At 36.2% G+C, this 21,693-nt stretch overlaps 1 protein-coding gene across 1 annotated transcript in view; it reads left to right on the plus strand.

Moving 5' to 3' along the window:
- Window positions 1–16,071: 16,071 nt before the first annotated feature.
- The window catches only part of LOC131061331 (ATPase GET3A), a 69,988-nt gene continuing 64,366 nt past the window's right edge, over window positions 16,072–21,693 (plus strand). The window contains exons 1-2 of the mRNA XM_057994973.2: window positions 16,072–16,591; window positions 17,150–17,274. Coding sequence (XP_057850956.1) covers window positions 16,319–16,591; window positions 17,150–17,274 — 398 coding nt within the window. The 5' untranslated portion in view covers window positions 16,072–16,318. The remainder of the gene's footprint in view (window positions 16,592–17,149; window positions 17,275–21,693) is intronic.

The raw sequence follows: 21,693 nt of genomic DNA on the forward strand, positions 1-21,693 counted from the left end.
TCTTTTGTTCCTTAGTTGGTAGATAGGGCATGTGATTTAGAGGATTTAAGAGTACCCATTTGGATTAACTTAGCTTGCTCTTGAGTAAGAGAAATAATTTTTTTATCCAAAGATGGCATAGTAAACTAAGTCCCAAGTGCACTCTTTATAGCATAGAAGGTAGAAACAAATACAAAATATTCTAAACTTAGCTTAGAGAGAATACTAAGAATCAGTTGTTAACATTTCTTTTCAATTCTACAATATTTCAATTGTATCCTTAGTGACTTCAATTTGGTGAAGAAATCTTGGATTGTGTTGAAGTTTTTTGGGCTTAAACTAATTAGTTCATTTTCCAACTTATGACCCCTCATTGAATCTTGTTTTCCAAAGAAAGTTTCTAGCTTTATCCAGATTTCATTTGGTGTGCTTAAAGATTCAATATGAAAGAGAAAATTAGTAGAAATAAACAAACACAGTGTTCCATAGGCTTCATAACATTTGTTAAACTACTTAGGTTTATCTTCATCTTTAGAAGGTTTATTTTCATGTCCCATTGTTATCCTATGTAATCCAACTTTCTTTAGGTGAATTGTCATGCGTGATTTCCACTCAAAGTAGTTGTATGGAGTTAGAAGGGGAACAAATGTTTGATCCATGATGAAGAAATGCAGACAAATAAGAGAACACACACAAGATAAACCCCTTTTTCACTCAATCAAAAGAGCTCCCCCACCCCCCCAATTTGGCACTTTATAAGTTAGTGCATTTACAATTAAAAATAGGACCATTAGATGGGAAATTACAAAATATCCACTTTTGCAAAAGACGACACTTAATTGCAAAAAATTGTCAAACTAGGACTTTGATACCATGTTAAAAATCTTGAATAAGATATGAAACCCAAGAATCTGTAAGAGAGATCCAAGCTACATAAACTAAATTGAAAAATGGAAGCAAACCAATGATTTTGAGAGATACACAAAAGTCAATGTGATGGAATTGCATTAAGAGCTCAAAGCTTCTATAATAGGATAGTAGAGTAACAACACAATGCATTCAAGAAGATGAAAATACAAGCTAGGTAGCATGCTTATATAGACTAGGGAGAGAGGTGGAGGTGGCAACACCAACTAATGAGGAGCAACCATCTATCAGACTAAAAATAGGAAAGTATCTTTCCAAGATAGCTAATGGATGCTCACATGGAGGATGGTGACACCTCATAACCCACTCCCTAATTAAACATGCTTTATTAACCTAAGCAAGATTGAAAAAGGTGTAGGAAAAACCTAGGAATAAAGGGAAAATAAATAACCCAACTAGGAAATAAAAACCTACACTAACAAAATGTAATGGCATGGCAAACACATAAACATGAAAAATGCTAATCACACACACATGCTTGCATGAACATTGATGTAACTTTGCTCCACAATAGTTGGTGAAGAATATTTAGCCTTGAAACTCAAAAGATGCTTGATAATGAATGCTTCATGGATGCAAAAATACTCTAATTTATGTTATTATAGGTCTAAATGAATTGATAAGTTGTCTTTATATAGGGTCCCTTACGTAATTTACCAATTAGGCCATCCTCCAACGGTCATGTGTAGCCTCAGGGATCAAATGTTGGAGGGAGATATGGCTCCTACCCCATTTTAAATTGGGACCCCTTTTAGAAAGACCAAGGTGGTTTGGGGTGCCCTGGTCTAGACTAGGGCGTTCGATACCCTGTTCGTTCTGCAAAGAGGACCAAAACAAGTAGCCAGGGGGTGGGTATCTCACTATAGGACCCATAATTATGTATATGACATCAAATTTGGATAATCAAGCCTGAACAGACCTAGAGAGGGGATGACGATAAGACATGCTAAACTGGAAGCACAAACATGAGGTGTAAATTAGACCGATGAGAATTTACGACACTACACTTACCATATTAGGGTTAGGGTTCAAGTTGTAGGTAGGGTTTAACTATAGGGTCAGAGTTAATTTTAGGGTTTGTAATGTCCTAAAATTGCATCCCTTGCAATTTTTGAATGCATTTGGGTCTTCGCCTGAGTGCTTGCGCTCCTCAGCCTGATCTAAGACTTGATTATGCTCATACATATCAAAATATCCATTTAATTCATTGATGCACCTCGCCTGCACATTGATCCTGCCCCAAATTAGGGTAGGACCAAGGCATGGTGCCCTGGTCCCCCTTAATGGGGACCTATCTTGGACCCCTTCCCCTTTCCTAACTCAAATTTGAAGCCGGAAAATCCCCTCTATGTCGGATCATGTCATAAAATCAAAAAATTAATCTTATGGGCAAGTATATAAGAGGGATTTCCCCTCTCATTTGAAAATCTAGCGCACATAAGAGGTCTTCAAGCATTCAAGAGATCAAGTTTTCAAGCATTCAAGAGCAACTGAGCATTTTTCAGTCTTCCTTCAAGCTTTGGAGTAGCAATAGAGTCAAGATTTCAAGCATTAAAGAGAAGATCATCATTCTACTTCATGAAATCATAATTCCATGTGGAGGCAAGCAAAACTTCACATAGAGGTATAAGCATTTCATTTTCAAGCAATTCAACATCCCTTCGAAGAGGAGGATTTCTACTTTTAGTCATTTCAATTACATTATTTCAACCACTTGGTTAATTCCAAAACCAGGGTTTGACCTAAAGGCAAACCCTTATTCGCAACACATTTCCCTTTCCTTCTGTGTGCAGGAAGCAAGTGCACAACTATACTTTTGAAATTGAGATTTATTTGCAAAGACGAAAAAACCCTTTTCAATGCACAAAAAGTTCAGAGGACCAAGTTGGGGGCAACCTGGTCCAAACACACGATCCTTGCAACTTTTGGAAGATTTTGCAAAGCAGCTCCAAATCATCTTAGACTTATCAGATCTAGGTGCACGACTGAATCCCAAATCTATAGCTCGTTGTTTTCTTATACTTTGTCTTCATTTCCAACACTTAGTTTTAATTCAATTAATCAACTTACAAAAGAGGGTCAATTACATTCCAAACACAACCAATCTGCTTAGTATTCAGTCCTTGCATCATTTAGGATTGGATCTAGTAGATTCATCCCCCTCTTTTGAATGTAAAGTCCCCCAAGTGAAAATTGAGCTTAGTGAATCCTCCCTTCCATGTGGACAATTGGCTAAGCCCCTAATTTCCCACTTTACAAGGTTAGGTTATGGCTGGATTTAAATTACGGTAATATTAGATTTAGGGTTAAGGTTATACTAAAATTAGGGTTAGTATTGTAGGATAATTCTTGGGTTCAATTATATTTAGATTAGGTTTAGGTTTAAGGTTAGGCTAATTTAGGGTAAGAGTTAATGTTAGGTTACGATTAAGGTTACTATTGTAGGATAAATCTTAAAGTTATGGTTTGGCTTCAAATATGGTTTGAGTTATAGTTTAATTAGCATTATGTTTCAAGCACAATTAGGGTTAGGGTTAAATTGAGGTTACTATTGTAGGATATGATGGACATTGTTGTTGCTAGGATATGTTGTTGTCATTGATGTCAACATATTCCTGTGATTTATTGCTCCGGTGATTACAAATTGGTTTATTGGGATTATGGTTTGGCGTATGGAGTATTTATAGTATCATTATATTCTTTTGTATTGGTTTTTGTGATCCAGAAAGATTAATTTTAATCATATCATATGATTTGGTTTTGTAGTTTTTTTTTTTTATCAGTGCTTTGCAGAGCTCAATATTTCCTCTGGTATATTCCGGTGTGATCAGATCTTGAGTTGATATTTTGGGATATTGTTTGGGATGGTCTTGTGTATCTTCATTTCATATGGTTCGTGATTTGGTGTTCCACAAGTTATCTTTCTTCATGACAGTTGTTGTTGTTTGAGTGTTCTTGAGTTTTAGATGTTGACAGATGAAGATTTGATAAGTGGTGTCGGTGTAGCTGTTACTGATGATTCTAATGTTCTTGTTGGTGTTTCCTAATTATGTCCTATTTGTTTTGTCGGTCCGCATTGATTGTTGTGTGAGTTTTTGGTGATCTTGTTGAATCGGTGATGTTCTTCGTGTTATGCGGTTTTCCTGGTGGTGTAGCGTGTTGCAGTTGGTCTTGGCGTGATTTTCGGTGGTGTTGCGTGTTTGGAGATTTGAATTAGGTCCATGTTATGTCACATATATCATTATATTGGTTCGGTGGTCGATCTTTGTATCGTGTGATGTAATTTTGTAATTATGAGTTGAGGGTTTAGCCGACCTTGTTGTCAAGGTTGATGAATTGTATAAATAGGTGATATTGTCATGCAATTTAGGTATCAAGGATGTGTCTAGATTATCAGAGAGTGGTGTATATGCGAACAAGTATTCCTCTTTCGGTGTGGTGTATTGAGCAAAGATTGGTGTTCCAGAGCAGGCAATTGTGCTTAACTGGAACTGTCATCAGGCATTTGCAAATGCTATTCTTTTAGTTCATTTCTTTCAAATTGTAGTCTGAATCTTGTTGTAAGTTAGTGAGACTTCTCTAAGGGTTGTAGCCTTCCGGGTCATTATCTTTTGAGCAGTGAGGTCCAGGCAGTGTGCTTGAATGCATGTGCATTCCCCCAAGTATTATTTACACATACTATTGCATAGCATCATCTTATTGTGGGTAGGTTTCCACCGTGGTTTTTCCCTTAACCGGTTTTTCGATGTCAAAATCTTGGTGTTGTGTGTTGTGTTGTCAATTTTTTTATCTTTGTTATTGCTGTAGTTTATCAGATCTATATTTGTTGTTAAGTTTGTAGATCTGGTGAAAACTGATTACCCCCCCCCCTCCCCTCTCAGTTTTCCTTCATTATTGTTGCCAACATGATAATGCTTGGGTTCAATTATATTTAGATAGGGTTAGGGTTAAGGTTAGCTTAAATTAGGATTAGGGTTAATGTTAGGTTACAATTAAGGTTACTTTTGTTGCATAAATCTTGGGGTTACGATTAGGGACAAATATGGTTCAAGTTATAGTTTAATTAGCATTTTGGCTCAAGTACAATTAGGGTTAGGGTTAACATTAGGTTACAACTGGGGTTCAATTAGAGGGAAATCTTTGAGTTAGGGTTAAGGTTATTGTTAATTACAATTAGGGATCAAATATGATTAGGGTTTGATTATGGTAAGGCTTTAATTATAGTTAGGGTTTAAATATAGTATGGATTAGAGTTCAATTAGGGTTAGAATTAGTGCTATGATTCAATTACATTGGGGTCAGGGCTAAATTAGGATTAGGATTTGGGCTTGAATTCAATTAGGACTAGGTTTTAATTAGGGTTAAGTTTATGGCTAGGGTTCACTTATGGTTAGATTAGGGTTGAAATTGTAGTTAGGGTTTAATTCTAGGGTTACGCTATAATGGTTAAGTTTCAATTAGTGTAAGATTAGGTTTAGGGTTAAGGTAGTGCTACAATTAGGGTTGCTATTATGAGATAATGCTTGAGTAAGGGTTGGGGTTAAATTAGGGTTAGGGTTAACTAATGTTATGTTATGATTAAGTTTACTATTGTAGGATAAATTTTGGGGTTATGGTTAGAGTTCAAATATGGTTCAAGTTCTAGTTCAATTAGCATTATGGTTCAAGCACAATTAAGGTTAGGGTTAAGGTTACGCTACAATTAGGGTCACTCTTGTAGGATAATTCTTGGGTTCATTTATATTTAGATTAGGGTTAGGGTTAAGATTAGGTTAAATTAGGGTTCTAGGGTTAACATTAGATTACAATTAAGGTTACTATTGTAGGAAAAATCTTGAGGTTATAGTTTGGGATCACTATTAGGGTTAGCATGATAATTATGGTTATGTTACAATTAGGGTTAAAGTAATAATTATGGTTAAGGTTATGGTTAGAGATAGGGTTAGTATAAGGGTTAGGTCTAGAATTATGGTTAGGGTTTGGATTATAATTATAATTAGGGTTAGAATTTGGTTTATAATTAAGATTAGGTTTAGGGTTACATTTAGGGTTTTGGTTAGGGTTAGGGTTAGGTTTAGAATTACATATAGGGTTAGAATTATGGTTAAAGTTAGGGTTAGAATTATAATTAAGAGTAAGGTTAGGATAACAATTTGGTTAGTGTAAAGGTTAGGATCATGGATAGGGTTAATAATAGAACCCTACTATAACCTTAATTGAACACTAATCCTAAATTCAAAATGAACCCTAATTATAACATTTATTAGATTGCAACTCAAATTGAATACTAACCTTAACCCTATCCCTAACCCTTATTGAGATATAACCTTGCTTTAATCCTAATCCTAATCCTACTTCTATTTCTAATTTTAACTCTAACCTTAACCCTAACATAACATAGAATCTAGCCCTCATTTATCCTATAACCTTAATTGAACCCCAAATCAAATATTTGTGCATGTTTGTATCTTATTTGAATATTGGAAAATATGTTTTTAATTATTGATGACTGGAATGCTAGTCCAAATTGTCATGATGTATACGATCCTAAGTTTGATATGAACTTGAAATATGTCACTAAAATAATACTTTTATTCATTGTGATAGATTTTATGGATGTACAACAAAGGTTCTCTAAAAATTAATTAATGTTAAATATAATAATGTAAGAAAATACAAAACTATAATGTAAGATAATAATGTTAAATATAATAATATATAAATTTGTTTTTAAGTTTGGAGTGTGTTTTAACTAATGTATGTTAAATATAATAATTTAAGAAAATACAAAACTGAAAAATAATTAAAATTATAATAAATCAAATAAAAGACAATTTAAATTTTCAAACCCCAAAACATTGAGCTCAAACCTTATAAGCATTGCAAATTTCTTATGAATCAAAATTTTCATTAAAATGAACTTAAAGTCTTAAAAGCATGTAAGAATCTTAATCAATCTTTATTTCTATCCTTTATTTGAATGGATTATAAAAATCTTAATTGACATTTATTTTTTATTGTTGTCACTATTCAAAATCTATATGAGATAGACATATTTATTGACAAGAATATTCACCACCAAAAATATATATTGTGTTCTCTTCCAAATGCCACAAATTTTAAATTTGCAACTTTACAATATTTAATCATAGTTGCTCATTCAACAAATTATTAGGGTTACAAAACAGTGTAATGGCATAGCTGGAGGGAAATTTGAATTTTGCGAATGGAGGGAATAGCGCAGTTGGTTCCTCTAGTTCTGCTGCCTCTGCAACTCAAGGAGAACTTGTCTCTTTGGGATCTACGAGGGATGATGAGGATGGTCGAAAGGATGGGGACCCACGACATCGAGACCCTCCTCTTGACTTTAAAAATACTGAAGATTCTTCGAAATTGGGTCACGAGATCTTGAACGTTGAGCTAGAAAAGATGGCTGAAGACAAGGTGGTCAAACCCTGGAACAATTTATTTGCAAACAAGCCTACTGATAAATCTACCTTTCCCTCTGTGGAAGACATTTCTGATAGAAAGGTAGGTAGATTAGCTATTGTAGTACCAAACGTGGTCATAGATCACAATATTTCTCTAATGGCATTATCTCTTGTGGGGGAATTTGTTGGACCCAAACCTAATATTGAAGTTGTTAGGTCTTTTATGAAGAGAAAATGGAGGGTGAAAGGACAGGTTGATGTTTCAGACCTGTCAAGGGGTTTTTTTGTCTTTTCCTTCTCCTGCTGTGACGACTTGGAAATGGCTCTGAGTGGAGGATACTGGATGCTTGGGAAGTCTTCTTTATCTTTAAGAAAATGGTCTCCAAAAATGGAGCTCAATGATTCCTTTTTTGAATCTGCTCCGGTCTCGGTGCGACTTGTTGGTTTGCCACTTGAATTTTGGTTGGAGGACGTGTTCTCGGGCATTGCTAAATCCTTCAAGGAGCTTGTGGCTATAGACTCTATGATAGTAGTGCAAAAGAGACTGGTGTATGCGAGGATATGCGTTAATATCTCACAGAACATGAACCTTCCTAGCTCTATCGAAATAAATTCCAAGCTAGGTAAGTGGGAACAAGTCATAGAGTTTGAATCCCTCCCTTTCATGTTATTTTTATGTAAGAAAGATGGACATTGGGCAAAGGCTTGTCCTAGTAACCCAAAGAATGCTCAGAAGAACAATAATCATGTCAAACAGATCTGGAAAGAGAAGCTGAACAAAAATGAGGAGGGTAGATCAGAAGGAGGAACCAGACTCCCTAGTAACTCAAAAGATATAACAAGGGATGAAAGGAAAGCTAGTCCTTCCAAGGAGATTCCTTGGAAGGAAATCAGAAAGGATGAAGAGAATGTATTTGAAGTTAAAACAAGCAACGACTTTGAAGCTTTATAGATTCAAGAAGAAGAAAATGTAATTATAGAAGAAATTCTTGAAGACGGTGAGATTGGAGACATAAATTAATCACAATATGAATTCCAAAAGATACAGAACAAGAATGTAATAAAGTGTGTTCAAAGGACTCTGAAGTTCCAGATGTAATCTTTGAAGAAAAGACCTAGTTTAGATCGGCCTAGGTTAACCTTAACTCTCTATTCCATAACTTTGGGACTAATTTGCCCACCTCATCTCAACAAAAAGGAGAAGTAAGAAGTCTACATATAAAGATGAAGAAGATGAAGAGTTAATAGAAGTGGGAAAAAAGAAAAACAAGAAAATAGGGTGTACTAATGGGGTTAAAACTAGAACCAGGTCTAAGGAGTAAATTGGTCTTTCCAAATCTCCGCAGGGGCGCAAAACTATGAAGTGGCACAGGGACCAAGAGAGCAAACAAAATATAGCTGATGAAAGGCAACAAACTATTCAAGAATCCTGCTCCCAAGTTTCCAAATGAAGGTAATCTCTTGGAACATTAGAGGCTTGAATGGTCTCCATAAGCAGGATGTGCTTAGGAATTTTATTAGAGATCATAAGCCGGACATTATCCTGGTTCAGGAAACTAAAATGAGTAAGGAAAAAGTTGAAAAATTAAAATTCTTTAAACTTGGGGGTGTATGTGGCAGTAGTTCTAATGGAGCTTCTAGTGGGGTTGCCATATTTTGGAATAAGAAAACTATTGATGGAGACTTGATTGATGAAGATGGTAATATCATTTCTATGAGAGTCAAATGCATTGCTGAAGGACAGGACTAGGTGGTTACCAACATTTATGCTCCCAACTCTAAAGCTGCTCAGAGCAGGTTTTGGGACAAAATCCAGCAGAAAAGAGGAACTTTTTCCCATGGTAGTTGGCTTTTGATGGGAGATTTCAACACTCCTCTGCAGGAGATTGAAAAATTTGGTGGAACCCAAGCTCAACTGGATAGCAGGATTGATCTTATGGACTTTATCAATGCCAATGCCCTCATTGATGTTGACCTTTCTAGAGCTTCCTACACTTGGTCTAATTGAAGGGATGGAGGAGAACCTATTCAGGTAAGGCTTGATAGATCTCTTATTACTCCTGACTGGATCATTAAGTATAGATATTCTCTATCTGTTATTAATAGAATCGTATCAGACCATTATCCTATTTCTTTTGTTGTTGATTCTATTAAGGGAAAACACTGCTTTCCCTTCCGATTTAAAAAAATGTGGATCTCACACCCTTCCTTGGAAGCTTCCATTTCCAAATGGTGGAATATAATTGTGGATGGTTCTGCCATGTTCAAAGTTGCTAAAAAGTTAAGAAATATCAAGGATAACATCAAGGTTTGGAATAAAAAGGTTTTTGGAGATATTTTTGAATCTAAGAGGAAGCTCAAGGAGGAATTAGAACAGATTCAAAATTCTATTCAGAAACATGGTTATAAGAATGTCCCCAAGGCTAGAGAAGATGAGGTTCTAGCCAAATTACACAACACTATTTCAAGAGAAGAAATTTACTGGAGGTAGAGATCCAGGGAAATTTGGTTAGAGGCTGGTGACAGACATACTAAATTCTTTCATATGACATCAATGAAGCATAAAGCAACAAGCAGAATTTCCAGATTGATTGTCAATGATAAAATTCTTGTCAAAGATGATGATATAGCTGATGAAGCTGTAAGGTTCTTCTCTAACCTTCTAACTGGTAGCAAGGAACTTGACCTTGTTAAGCAGCAAGATCTGGTTGAAAACATTCCTAAGATTATTGGACCTAATCAGAATAGGATTTTATTTTCCATCCCCTCGGTTGATGAAATTAAAAGAGTTATTTTCTCCTTCCAAGGGGATAAGGCATCGGGCCCGAATGGATTCCCCATGTTTTTCTTTCAGGAATATTGGCACATTATTGGGGTTGATATGGTCAATGCTGTCAAAGAATTCTTTGGTTCCAGAAGAATTCTTAAAGAAATCAACTCTACCTTCTTTTCTCTAATTCCTAAGGTGGCTGGAGTTGATTCTATGGGTAAGTTTAGGCCAATAAGTCTATGCAATTCTTTTTACAAGATAATCTCAAAAGTCCCAACTTCTAGATTGCTGGTTGTTCTTCCTCTTGTTATCTCCGAGGAGCAAAAAGGATTTATCCTAGGTAGGCATATTTTGGACTCTATAATTCTTGTGCATGGGAATATCCATTCTCTTAATGCTGCAAACAAAGAGGGATTCCTCATAAGCTGGATTTGGCAAAAGCCTATGACAGGATTGAATGGCAGGTTCTTTTTAGGATCATGGAAGCCTTTGGATTTGATGAGAAAGTTATCAAAATTACTATAGAGCTGATATCTACGCCGAATTTTTGTATTCTTGTTAATGGATCTCCTTCTAGATTTTTTAAGTCTTCAAGGGGTCTCAGGAAAGGAGATCCTATCTCTTCTATTCTTTTCACTATTTTGGCGGAATGTTTGAGTAGATTGATTCAAAAGTTGAAGGAGAAAAGGATCATCAAAGGTTTACAACCCTCTTCAGCTAATTTCTTTTGTACTCATCAACAATTTGTTGATGATACATTATTGGGATACTCTTCTGTGAGTGAAGCTTTTGCCTTAAAAAATGCTCTCAGCTCTTATTCCCTTGCTACTGGCCAGTAGGTTAACTAAGAGAAATTTTCTATTTACTTCATCAACACCCCCTTGCTGAGGCAGCAGAGGATTGCTAACATAATTGGCTGTAAGGTTGAGATGCTCCCCCCTACTTATTTGGGCCTCCCTCTTGGTTTGGCTCCTCCAAACTCTTTCTAGAATTCTTTGATTGACAAGTTCAACAAAAAATTGGCTGGGTGGAAAGGCTCTATGTTGTCGCAGGCTGGTAAGCTCCAGCTTATTCAAGCTACCCTTCTGAATAGTCTTGTTTATGCTCTTAGTTTGTTTAGTATACCGGTCAAATTTGCAGAAGCGTTAGAAAGAATTCAGAAAAGATTTCTTTGGTCTGGTGTGGAAGATAAGAAAAGGATTGCTTTGGTTGCTTGGGATAAAGTATGTGATCCTAAAAGTTGTGGGGGGTTAGGTATCAAATCCCTCAAACCTTTCAATAAAGCTTTGTTAGCCAAACAGGTTTGGAGGGCCTATGGTATTAAGAGAGATTGGAGTAGGGTATGGTTTGACAAATACATTCATAATCAACCCATTCATTCCCTTCTCTATTATGAAGATATCCCTGCATGATCTTTTATTTGGAATAGTATGATAAAATCTATTAAAGTTGCTAAAGCCGGAGCTGGTTGGGTCCTTGGCAAAGGTAACAAAATTAGATTTTGGGAGGATGTCTGGATCAAAGATGAGCCTCTTTTTAATCAGGATTGTAGCCATATCATTGAAGATTGTAAAAGGAGGTTTGGTTCTATGGTCTGTAATTATTGGGAGGAGAATAAATGGGTTAGACTTGATGTTGATTATGCTGGATTTTCTTTGCTCCAACATGATTTGCTATCCTTTTCTGTCAGCAAAGATTCAGATGATGTCTTCTTATGGAAGAGTAATCCTAGGGGTACTTTTACTGTTGCTTCTGCTTACAAAAAGATATCAACTTAGGCTTGTAACCCTATATGGACTAAAGTTTGGAATAGATTCCTCGTTCCTAAAGTTAATATGTTTTTATGGCTTGCAATTCACAACAAGATTCTCACTATTGATAACCTGGTCAGAAGAGGATTTATGATCCCTAATAGGTGCGAGTTATGTCAAAAAGAGGCTGAGTTTGTGGATCATTTGTTCATTCACTGTTCTTTTACCTGAGAAATCTAGGGTAAAGTGTGGACGCAATGGAAAGTTGATTGGGTTATGCAGAATAGTCCTTTGGAATTGGATTTTCCCTACCAAGCTTCCCATCATTAAGACCCTTTGGTCCTTTTTTCTTCCTATGACCTGTTGGTATATTTGGAAGGAGAGAAACAATAGAATTTTTAGGGAGACTAAGTGTTCTTCTCAGGCGGTATATGAAAATATTTGTAGGGCTATTAAAGAAAATATCAACACCATTCACAAAAGCAACAAGCAGTGAGTTATACTGATATGAATGATAATGAGAAAAGGATTCTAACAAAATGGAAATTAATGAATAAGGTTTGGAAGTCTGATTTGAAGAGTAGAAGAGATAATGTGGTTTGGAGGTTCCCTCCTCATGATTGGGTGAAGGTGAACTTTGATGGTGCAGCTAAAGGAAATCCAGGTAATGCTAGAGGGGGAGGTGTTATCAGAAACTCTTATGGCTTTTGTGTTGCTGCGATTGCTTCTCCCTTTGGAATTCAAAACAACCATGTTGCAGAAGCTCTGGCAATGTTAAAATGTCTTCAGCTTGCTTAGGGCTTCGATTTTAAAAGAATTTGGCTGGAGGGGGATTCCCTCAATATAATTCAGGCTATTAAAGATATTAGTTCCCCTTCTTGGAATATCCAAAATATCATTGATAAGGCAAAAAAAATGTTAAATGCCTATGATAGTGTGGTCATTACCCATACCTTTAGGGAAGGTAATAGGGTAGCCGATTTGTTAGCCAATGAGGGGGTCATTTTAGCGAAAGATGCTAATTATATTAGAGAGTCATCATGTAAGAACAAAGTCTGAGAGCAATTATTTTATGACAGGATCAATGGTACATATTAATCTCATTATTACCTTTTTTGGTTCGAACTTCAATGATAGAGTTTGGAGTGAGGCGGATTGTCAGATGATGACCTATCTCAGGCATCGCGCTAATGAGTATAGGTGTGAAGGGCGTTATCATATTAAGTACTGGGTTAATCTGCATGTTTTAAAGGGCTACTTGAAAAACAAGAAAATTACCTTGGTTTTCGATTCCATCTTCTCTGTTCTTCAACATCTGGTCAGTTTGTGCTCCCCTGAGGGTTTTGATTTGAACAACTACTACATTATGGGAGGAAATATCAACCGTAATGAGCCCACCAGTTGTGATAGTTGGAAGGGTGAAAGGAAAATTTGGAGAAGGCTGCATAAAAATGACTTCACTGATTATATGGAGAAATTGCATGGGAGCAAGAAGTCTGTATCGCGTAGTTTTGCCAAGGGTTGGAAAAATAACAAAGTTACTCTATTTGGTCAGACCTGGAGAGTGGATGAAGATTTGGTGGCTGAGGTGACTGGTTTGCAGAAGGACGACATCAAGTTTTATAGAGATCGTAAGTTCTCGGTGGAAGCCATAAAAAATTTCCCCAAGAACGAAGAAGAAAGGGCTCGCCTTGCCAAAAAGGATAATATTTCCTTTTATCTCCCTAACCAGGTAAAATCCTTTTGGCAAAAAATGTTGAAAGTGTTAATGGAGTATCTTACTGTTGATGGTATGTTTTCAAAAGTCTATAATTATCACTTTGTTATCCTTAATCACTTTTGCCATAGCTCTAAGATATCTCCGCCCTTCTATCTGGCCTCCTCCCTTAATGACAGTCTGGTTGACCATGCTAAGAAACCCAATTCCCACCCCATTAGCCACCAAGGTCTTATTCTGTTAATTTATGAGTATCTTAAGGATAAAGTTAAGGCTAATAAGGATGATCCCTTTGTGGAGAATTCCCATAGCTCTGAGGATTATGACAGTTCTGAGTCTGATGAGGATTCTACCAATCCTCTCCTTAAAAAGAAATCGAGGGTTAGTAAGAAAGTTTAAGAAGACGCTGAAGAGACCGCTGATCTCGAACAGGAGCAAGAGAAGGAGGTGGAAAAGGAGGCGAAGCATGAGCAGGAGAAGGAGGTGGAGGGTGAGGAAGGAGACAAGGATAATGAGCAGGGTAAAGAGGATTTTGACGAGTCAGAGGAGAAGGAGAGTCCCTATGATACAAACAATAGGGATGAGGTTCAGAATAATATGGAGGAGGGCAACCCTAGGTCTGAGGATTCTGCCCAGGACATGGAGGATGCGAATACTATTCTGAATGCTGCTAGAAACAACTCTTTGAAAATGTTTAATTTCTAGAAGTGGGTGATTGATAATATCACCAACATTCAGGAAAAACAGAGAGAGCTGGAGCTCAAAATTGATAATGTGGTTAAAGATATTAATAATAAAGGAAAAGAGGAAAATTACGAGGATAATAGTGAAGCAAAGGATGAAAAAGAAATTCCGGACTGGTCAGAAGGTGACATCATAAAGGGAGATTTGAAGCACTTGGAGGATGTGGTGAGGACTCTCAAAGAAAAGGGTGAGTCTGATAATGAATTGATAAACAATAGGATTCAAAAAGCTGAGAGTGCTATGAGGAAATTCATGGAGCATAGCTTGGTTGTTTTGAAGGCGTCTTCCCAAAATATGAATGTGCTGGTTGCTTGCCTGGATAAGCAGAATAAAGACACTGTGATTGTTGATGACGAGTCGAGTTCTAGCTCTGTCCAACATTCTTCCAGACATAGAACTAGGCAAAATGCTAAAGAGTTGGAGCTAAAGACCAAAGGTAATCAATAGGTGCAGGAAAGTAAAGACCTTAAAGAGGTAGCAAATGCGATGATGATGCTTGTCGGGGATGCTAAGGAGACGATAAAGATTTTCACCTAAATGCTCTAGTTATGTTTTAGGTGTGCCAGTTTCTCGCTGGTCTTTTGCTGTTCTTTTCTCTGGCTGCAGTCTTTTGTGCTATTCTTTTGTAGCCTTTCTCTCTTTGTTCTGTCCTCTCTTGTTTCTCTAATGCTTTTCTTTTCGATATGTAAGTGGGTTTAGGGTCCCTTAAAACCAGGTTTTCCTTAATAAAAAACTTTACAATATTTAAATTAGCAATTGTATTCATAGATTCAATTGACCCCATCATTAATATCATTTACAACTAATTTAAATTAAATACATGAAATAAAATCTTGATAAAATAGAATAGATGGTAATCTACTTATAACACCATCATTGATTTGATTTCTATGCTTATCAAGAATAATGTTAGTTTGATATATCATTTGCATTGTACATTATTAATATCTATTGACTCCCTCCTTGTATACAACTCCATCTTTGATGGTCTTTTATTTGACTTCATATAATACACTAACACATCTCTAGAAAACTTTAAATATTGAACCATCCAAAATGAATATAAATTTTAAACACTTCTCTAACACACTTAAATCTCAATTTTTTATGTACAAGATATAATAGTTTACATCCAAGATAACTTAGACTCCTCTTGAATAAGAAGTGAAAACTTAAAATATTATCTCTACAAAAATTAAATAAACCATACCAACATATAAACAAGCTAGAGTCCTCGCCTTATGCAAAAATAAGAAATTTTGCCAAAAAAATAGATTTTTTTTTATTTTAAATTTTTAAAATTGAACAATGTATGAAAATAATATAAATAAATTTATTGATCTTTCTTATTTAATTATATGGATATTTTTGTGATTAATCTTAAAATCTATTAATAATATTTAAATTAATTAAAAAATTATACATGACATAATATAAAATATTCAAACTACCAAGAAAAAACAGAAAAAAGAAAAAAAAGTAATTCCAAACTATAGCATATCTCATTTTTTATGTTTTTCCTAGATCATTTCACTACTAGCATGTAACTACTTAAAACATAATAAAAAAACCATAAAAATTACCCTAATTACAATAAGAAACTAATAACAATTGTAAGGAAAAACTAAAGAAATTTAAGCAAACAATAAATTTAGCTAAAAGGCAAACCACTTGCTTTTCTGCCACATTTGATATAGAAGTGTATTAAAATTAATCTTCGACATATTTTTAACATCCTTAATTTTGTAGAAATCCACAGCGTTTGTTCAAAATTTTCTAGGAAACGGCATTGTGAAAAAGTACGTTTACTCGTTATTTGACAGAAACAACAAATTGACGGGATTACTGTAAACCTGATTATTTCAGAAGCAAAATTTCGGGACTCTCCCTCAAAATATCGACCGTCTATAATCTTTTTTATTTCGATTTTGCGAGCATTCTTGTACAGAATCTGTTTATTTGGATCAAATAAATAAATACCCTTTCGGGCATATTAATAATGGCGACTGAGATTGATGGAAGCTCAGAATTACCAGATGCAAGCGTGCGGAACATAGTCGAACAAGATCGGCTAAAATGGATTTTTGTGGGAGGCAAAGGCGGCGTGGGAAAGACCACGTGCAGTTCAATGCTGGGAATTCAGCTTGCCCGAGTGCGCACCTCAGTCTTAATTATTTCAACAGATCCTGCTCATAATTTGAGCGATTCATTCCAGCAGAAATTTACCAAAACGCCCACTTTAGTGAATGGATTCTCGAACTTATTTGCCATGGTAATTATGTTTTTATCTTTCTCATCTTTTTATGAGTTTTTTTGTTTTTCTTTAAAAAAATATTTTTCCCCAAAATTAATTTGGGTATGGCTTGTTTGGATCTGTCATGCTAGGTTAGGTAGCGGTTTCGTCTGCATTTTAGAATTTTGTTACGTATTTGATTTTATGAAATTACTAATCGTGCCCTTTTCTAGGTTAAAAAAGCTATTGCTATTTATTTATTGCCCCCGCAGCATAGTTTAGTAATAGAAATGTAATTTTAAAGAACAATTGTCAATCAGAAATGGATGTGGTCGGTTCATCTTAATCTCATAATTTCGGTTGTTCATAAAAATCATGCTTTTATCTGTTTAAAATTCTACTTTTTTAATTCAGAGAGTCCTCGCCATGGTCAGGTCAGATAACTTCTGTGCCGGTTACTAGTTACAGGTGTTTCATCTGTGATGACTTAATCTGTACCCATTTAATTAACTTTGGTAAAAATGGTTGGGAGGGAACTTGACTTAATTTGGCCTAATCGCAAGTATGAATGACAATGACAAGTTTCTGTGGTAACAGGAGGTGGATCCTAATGTGGATAGTGATGAATTAGCAAATTTTGAAGGAATGGGCAATTTTGTGACAGAGTTGGCAAATGCAATTCCTGGCATAGATGAGGCAATGAGCTTTGCTGAGATGCTGAAGTAAGCCTTTTTAATTAAGTATTTGAGATTTCCGTTTTGGATAGTTAAATAATGATTACTGTGGATGAAAGTGAGTTGATTTAATCGCCAATTATTTAATCTAGCTTCATAACCCTTGATCAGGATAGGATCAAGATGAAAAGTCACGAAGCTAGACCTAAAAGAATTCTCACAAGTTTAATTTTATTCAAATTAGCCTATATAATTTATCTAAACTGGAATTCACTTTTAACCTTTCTTCAGTAGAAATTGTCTTTTATTGTTAATTTTTTTTTTTTCAGATGAATCCTGGAGAATCTATTTCCTGGACTTACATGCAAAGATGATGAAATTTAGTATTCTTTGAACTTTCTGCCATTAGTCTGTATAAGGATTTTAAATTAACAGATTAACAGTTGATCCTGGGAGGTAAATATAGAAACACGTGCAGGTAAATACAGATAGATTCTATCAAACAAGTAAAATGAGACCCCAGGGTAAGATAATAATATATCATGACCACATTGTAAGATAATAATATATCATGACCACATTACATCTCCAGTTTAGTTAATCACTTCTTAAAATAGCCATATGTAAACAATTTATAAGAAAATAACAGATTTCTACTTTGGTGCATCCGCATATGTTATGCTGAATGTATTAATTATTTTTGTTCTGTAATCTTGTAAGGATTTTTCTTGTAGCCTTAAGCGGTAGCTTAATACACCTGAATTAGGTTTGTGATGAACAGAAGCATTATGTATATGTTGTGATTTGCCTGTAAATGTTTTTGTGTCTATGTTTTGCTTGTTTGCTTAAGTTTTTTTTTTTTCTATTAAATATCAGGAAATCTCAATACAAAATCACAACCACTGACTGTTCATAAGAGTGTCAAACTGCAGCGATTAACATGAAGATAATCAGATACAGCCCCTGTTACATCCCCATATACAGCTATACAAAATATACTAAGAGTTTATACATAGAGTGTACATATCAGAATAACTAATAGCTACAGGTCCCATTAAACAAACTGAATATCACCATAAGGAGAGCTGTTATGTCCAATTCCTACAATCCAAGCAGTCCAACCTAGAGGACCATCCATCCACCTTAACTCTTTTCCTGCCTGCATGTGATCCAGATAAGGATGAGTGAAAACTTTTGCCACCGATAGTGCTGCATCCTGCTGGCATGCCTCTCTCTCCTTCTGTTCATTGAGGTCTCTAATAATGTCGGTTAAGGCCATTTCAAATGGATTTCTCTCCAAAGCCTGCCTTGTCGAGGTGAACCTCTGGGACATTTCCCATAAAGACTCTGGTTGTGCCATCTTGGATGAAATTTTCAACCTTTCTCCTCACAAGCCTCATAGCCACAGTCACCTGCAAGTAAATAGTATATATAATGAGTCTCCTCAGAGACTCAGTAAGTGCCCTGCTCCTGCCACTAAACACATCATCATTCCTATATTTCCAAATAAGCCAAAAAAGCTCAATGGAAAGAACAGACCAAAAAGAGTTGCTATCTTTCTTGAGGTCAGTCACAAAACTAGATATGATCTCACAAACATTGATATTGCAATTGACAGAAAGGCCAAATGCAAACCAGACTTCTTTAGCAAAGAGGCATTCAAAAAATAAGTGGTTAATGGTCTCAGGCAATCTGCAGGAAGTACAAAGATTAAGTTCCCCTTTGGGTTTCTTCACAGGCAATCTGTGCAGCAAAAGGCTCCAAAGGAAACATTTCTTCTTCGGCTCAACAAGTCTGCTCCATAAGTTTTCACAAACTCTTTGCCAGCAGGAAGGGCTTTGGTTCAAGTCCCAGCAATTGTTCAGATGAACAAATATGTCATCATTATCAGTAAGATGCTTATATATGATTTTGGCTTTGGTAGCATGCAAGACAAACCCATCAGGTCACTTGAAGGAAGAAAATCTACTAGTATTGCAGACACATTGTTTGGGAAGAGAGACCGATGAGAAAGCCTCCCTAAGCACTGCATAAGTCCTCATTTAATGCCCCTCCTTAATAATATCATTGAATATCTGGATACCCTTTAATGCCCAAGATTTGGCCAAGCACCCTTGTAGCAATGCCAAAGGTTTGTCTTTGTGTATCAAATTCCACTATATCGATCTTTCCCCACAAATCTTGTTATCTTCACGAATGATTCCATTATGCGAGATAAGATGCCTCACACTATCCCAAGCCTTCCATATAGATTTGAATACAACCAAACCTGCTGATATAACAGAGAATTGGCCAACTAACAGGTCACTGAGCAACAGACCTTTCCAAGTGCGTCCTTTTTTGGGCACAGATTTAGAGATGTTGTGCCTCACCAAAACCTTCCATGGCTCCTCCCCATGGAGGGCTTTGAAGATCCATTTGGCTGCAAGAGACATTCCCTGCACTCTCAAATCCTTCAATCCTAACCCCCCTTTGGTCTTACTCCTAGTACACCACTGCCACTTGACAGCATGTCTCTTTTTGTTCCCTTTTCCATCTGACCATAGGAACTCTCTGATTATTTTTTGAATGTAAGAAAACTGATAATTATTAAACAGCCAAGCGGAGCTGTAGTATATGTTGTATGAAGAGAGTATTTTCTGGCACACTTGGAATCTCCTAGCCAGCGAGAGATAATGCCTGTTCCATTTTCTAAGTTTCTTATCAATTTTACCCTTAAACCACTCCCACATCTCCTTCAGGTTAGGGCAAATAGCAAATGGGATGTTGAGATACCTCATTTGGTGGCTGGGCCCCCATGCATAAGAGGAAATCTACTGAGCCAGGCATAAGAGGAAACCTACTGAACCAGGCAGGGGGTGGTCCTCCCATCCTAGCATAATAGATTTTGGAAGGGACATTTTGCTACCTGAAGCTTCACAGAATATATCCAGTTTATTCATCAAAGCACAAAAGTTACCTTCCTCCATCTCCACTAAGATTGCTGTATCATCCACAAATTGAATATTTAATAATCCTTTCCCATTAGAGAGATTGATTCCCTGCACCCTGGTAGATAAGGAGTTGTCCCTCAATATGTAATAGAGAGCATCTGCTGCAATAACAAAAATGGTAGGTGCCAAAGGACTCCCCTGCCTAATAGATCCGGTCAACAAATTGCTTTCTGACTTGGAACCATTAACTTCTACACAGGCCATAGCATCCTTCATAAGGGTTTTCATCATCTGGCAGAAGAAGCTAGGGAATCCGAGACTTTACAACATAATGAAAATGAAGCTCAACTCAGTTCTATCATAAGCTTTCTCAAAATCAATCAACATCATGGATGCCCTTTGATTGGATTCTTTGCCTGGTTCATGGCCTCCCAACAAGTGAGAAGATTTTCTAGTATATATCTGCCTTTTACAAAACCTGTTTGAGTAGGATTCACCACCTTAGGGAGAATCTCCTCCTATCTTCTTGCCAGTATTTTAGCTAGAAGTTTGTAAGAGACATTTAGTAAAATAATAGGTCTCCAGTTTTTAATTAGGGATCTATCCCCATCTTTGGGTATAAAATTGATAAGTCCACTATTGATTTCCTTAACCCAAAGACCCCTTATCAATGGCTTCATTGTATAACTGGAGAAGATCCTCCCCTATCTAGCTACTATTTCTTTAATAAAATTCTATTGGCATCCCATCAAGGCTGGGTGCCTTGTCATTACTAAGTGCATGTATAACCTTCTGTATTTCCTCCATAGTTAACTCTTTGTCCAGCTTTATTGAGTCCTCCTTACTAATCTTTTTAGGAATAGTGCTGCTAATTTTGGCTTTGGCTCTCTCCTTATTCTGCCCAAAGTCTTTTGAAGAAAACAGCTTATGGTAGAATTGATCAAAGGCCTTCAATATGTCTGCTTGGTCTGTGATATTTTCCCCTTCTTCCCAAATGCTATCAATTCTTTCTTTAGCCTCTTTATTCTTGAGCAATTGAAAAAAGAATCTGGACCCTTTGTCTCCATGTTCTAACCAATTAATCCTGGCTCTTGTCTTGATGCATCCTTCTCAAGGCATCCTTGGCTAACCTGAGGGTCTCAGTAACTTCTAAGTTGTCAAGATTTAATTGAAGAGACTCTTCAGCCCTCAAAAGACTGTTATACAAGTCAGTCGCCTTTCGCATAGAGTCTTTAGCTTTTTTTATTTCAACAGTCTAAAACGGAGTTTTCCAACTTTGTACGTTTTGTTTCCACCTCTCTATGGCACTTTTCTGTCTGGGGTTCTAAGTATTAAATTGTCTAATAATGTAAGTAGCATACTTAACATCCTCATCATCCACCTACCTGGTATTGAGGGCAAAGGTCTCCCTTCTTCCCTGGGGTGCAGGGGAAGTATTATTGAGACAAAATGTCACTTGTATGGGATGGTGATCTGAGAGGGTGTATGGGGTTACCCTCGCACTACAACCCTTATCATCCTTTTTAACCTTGAT

This window comes from Cryptomeria japonica, chromosome 11 (assembly GCF_030272615.1).
Source record: "Cryptomeria japonica chromosome 11, Sugi_1.0, whole genome shotgun sequence".
Taxonomy (NCBI): domain Eukaryota; kingdom Viridiplantae; phylum Streptophyta; class Pinopsida; order Cupressales; family Cupressaceae; genus Cryptomeria; species Cryptomeria japonica.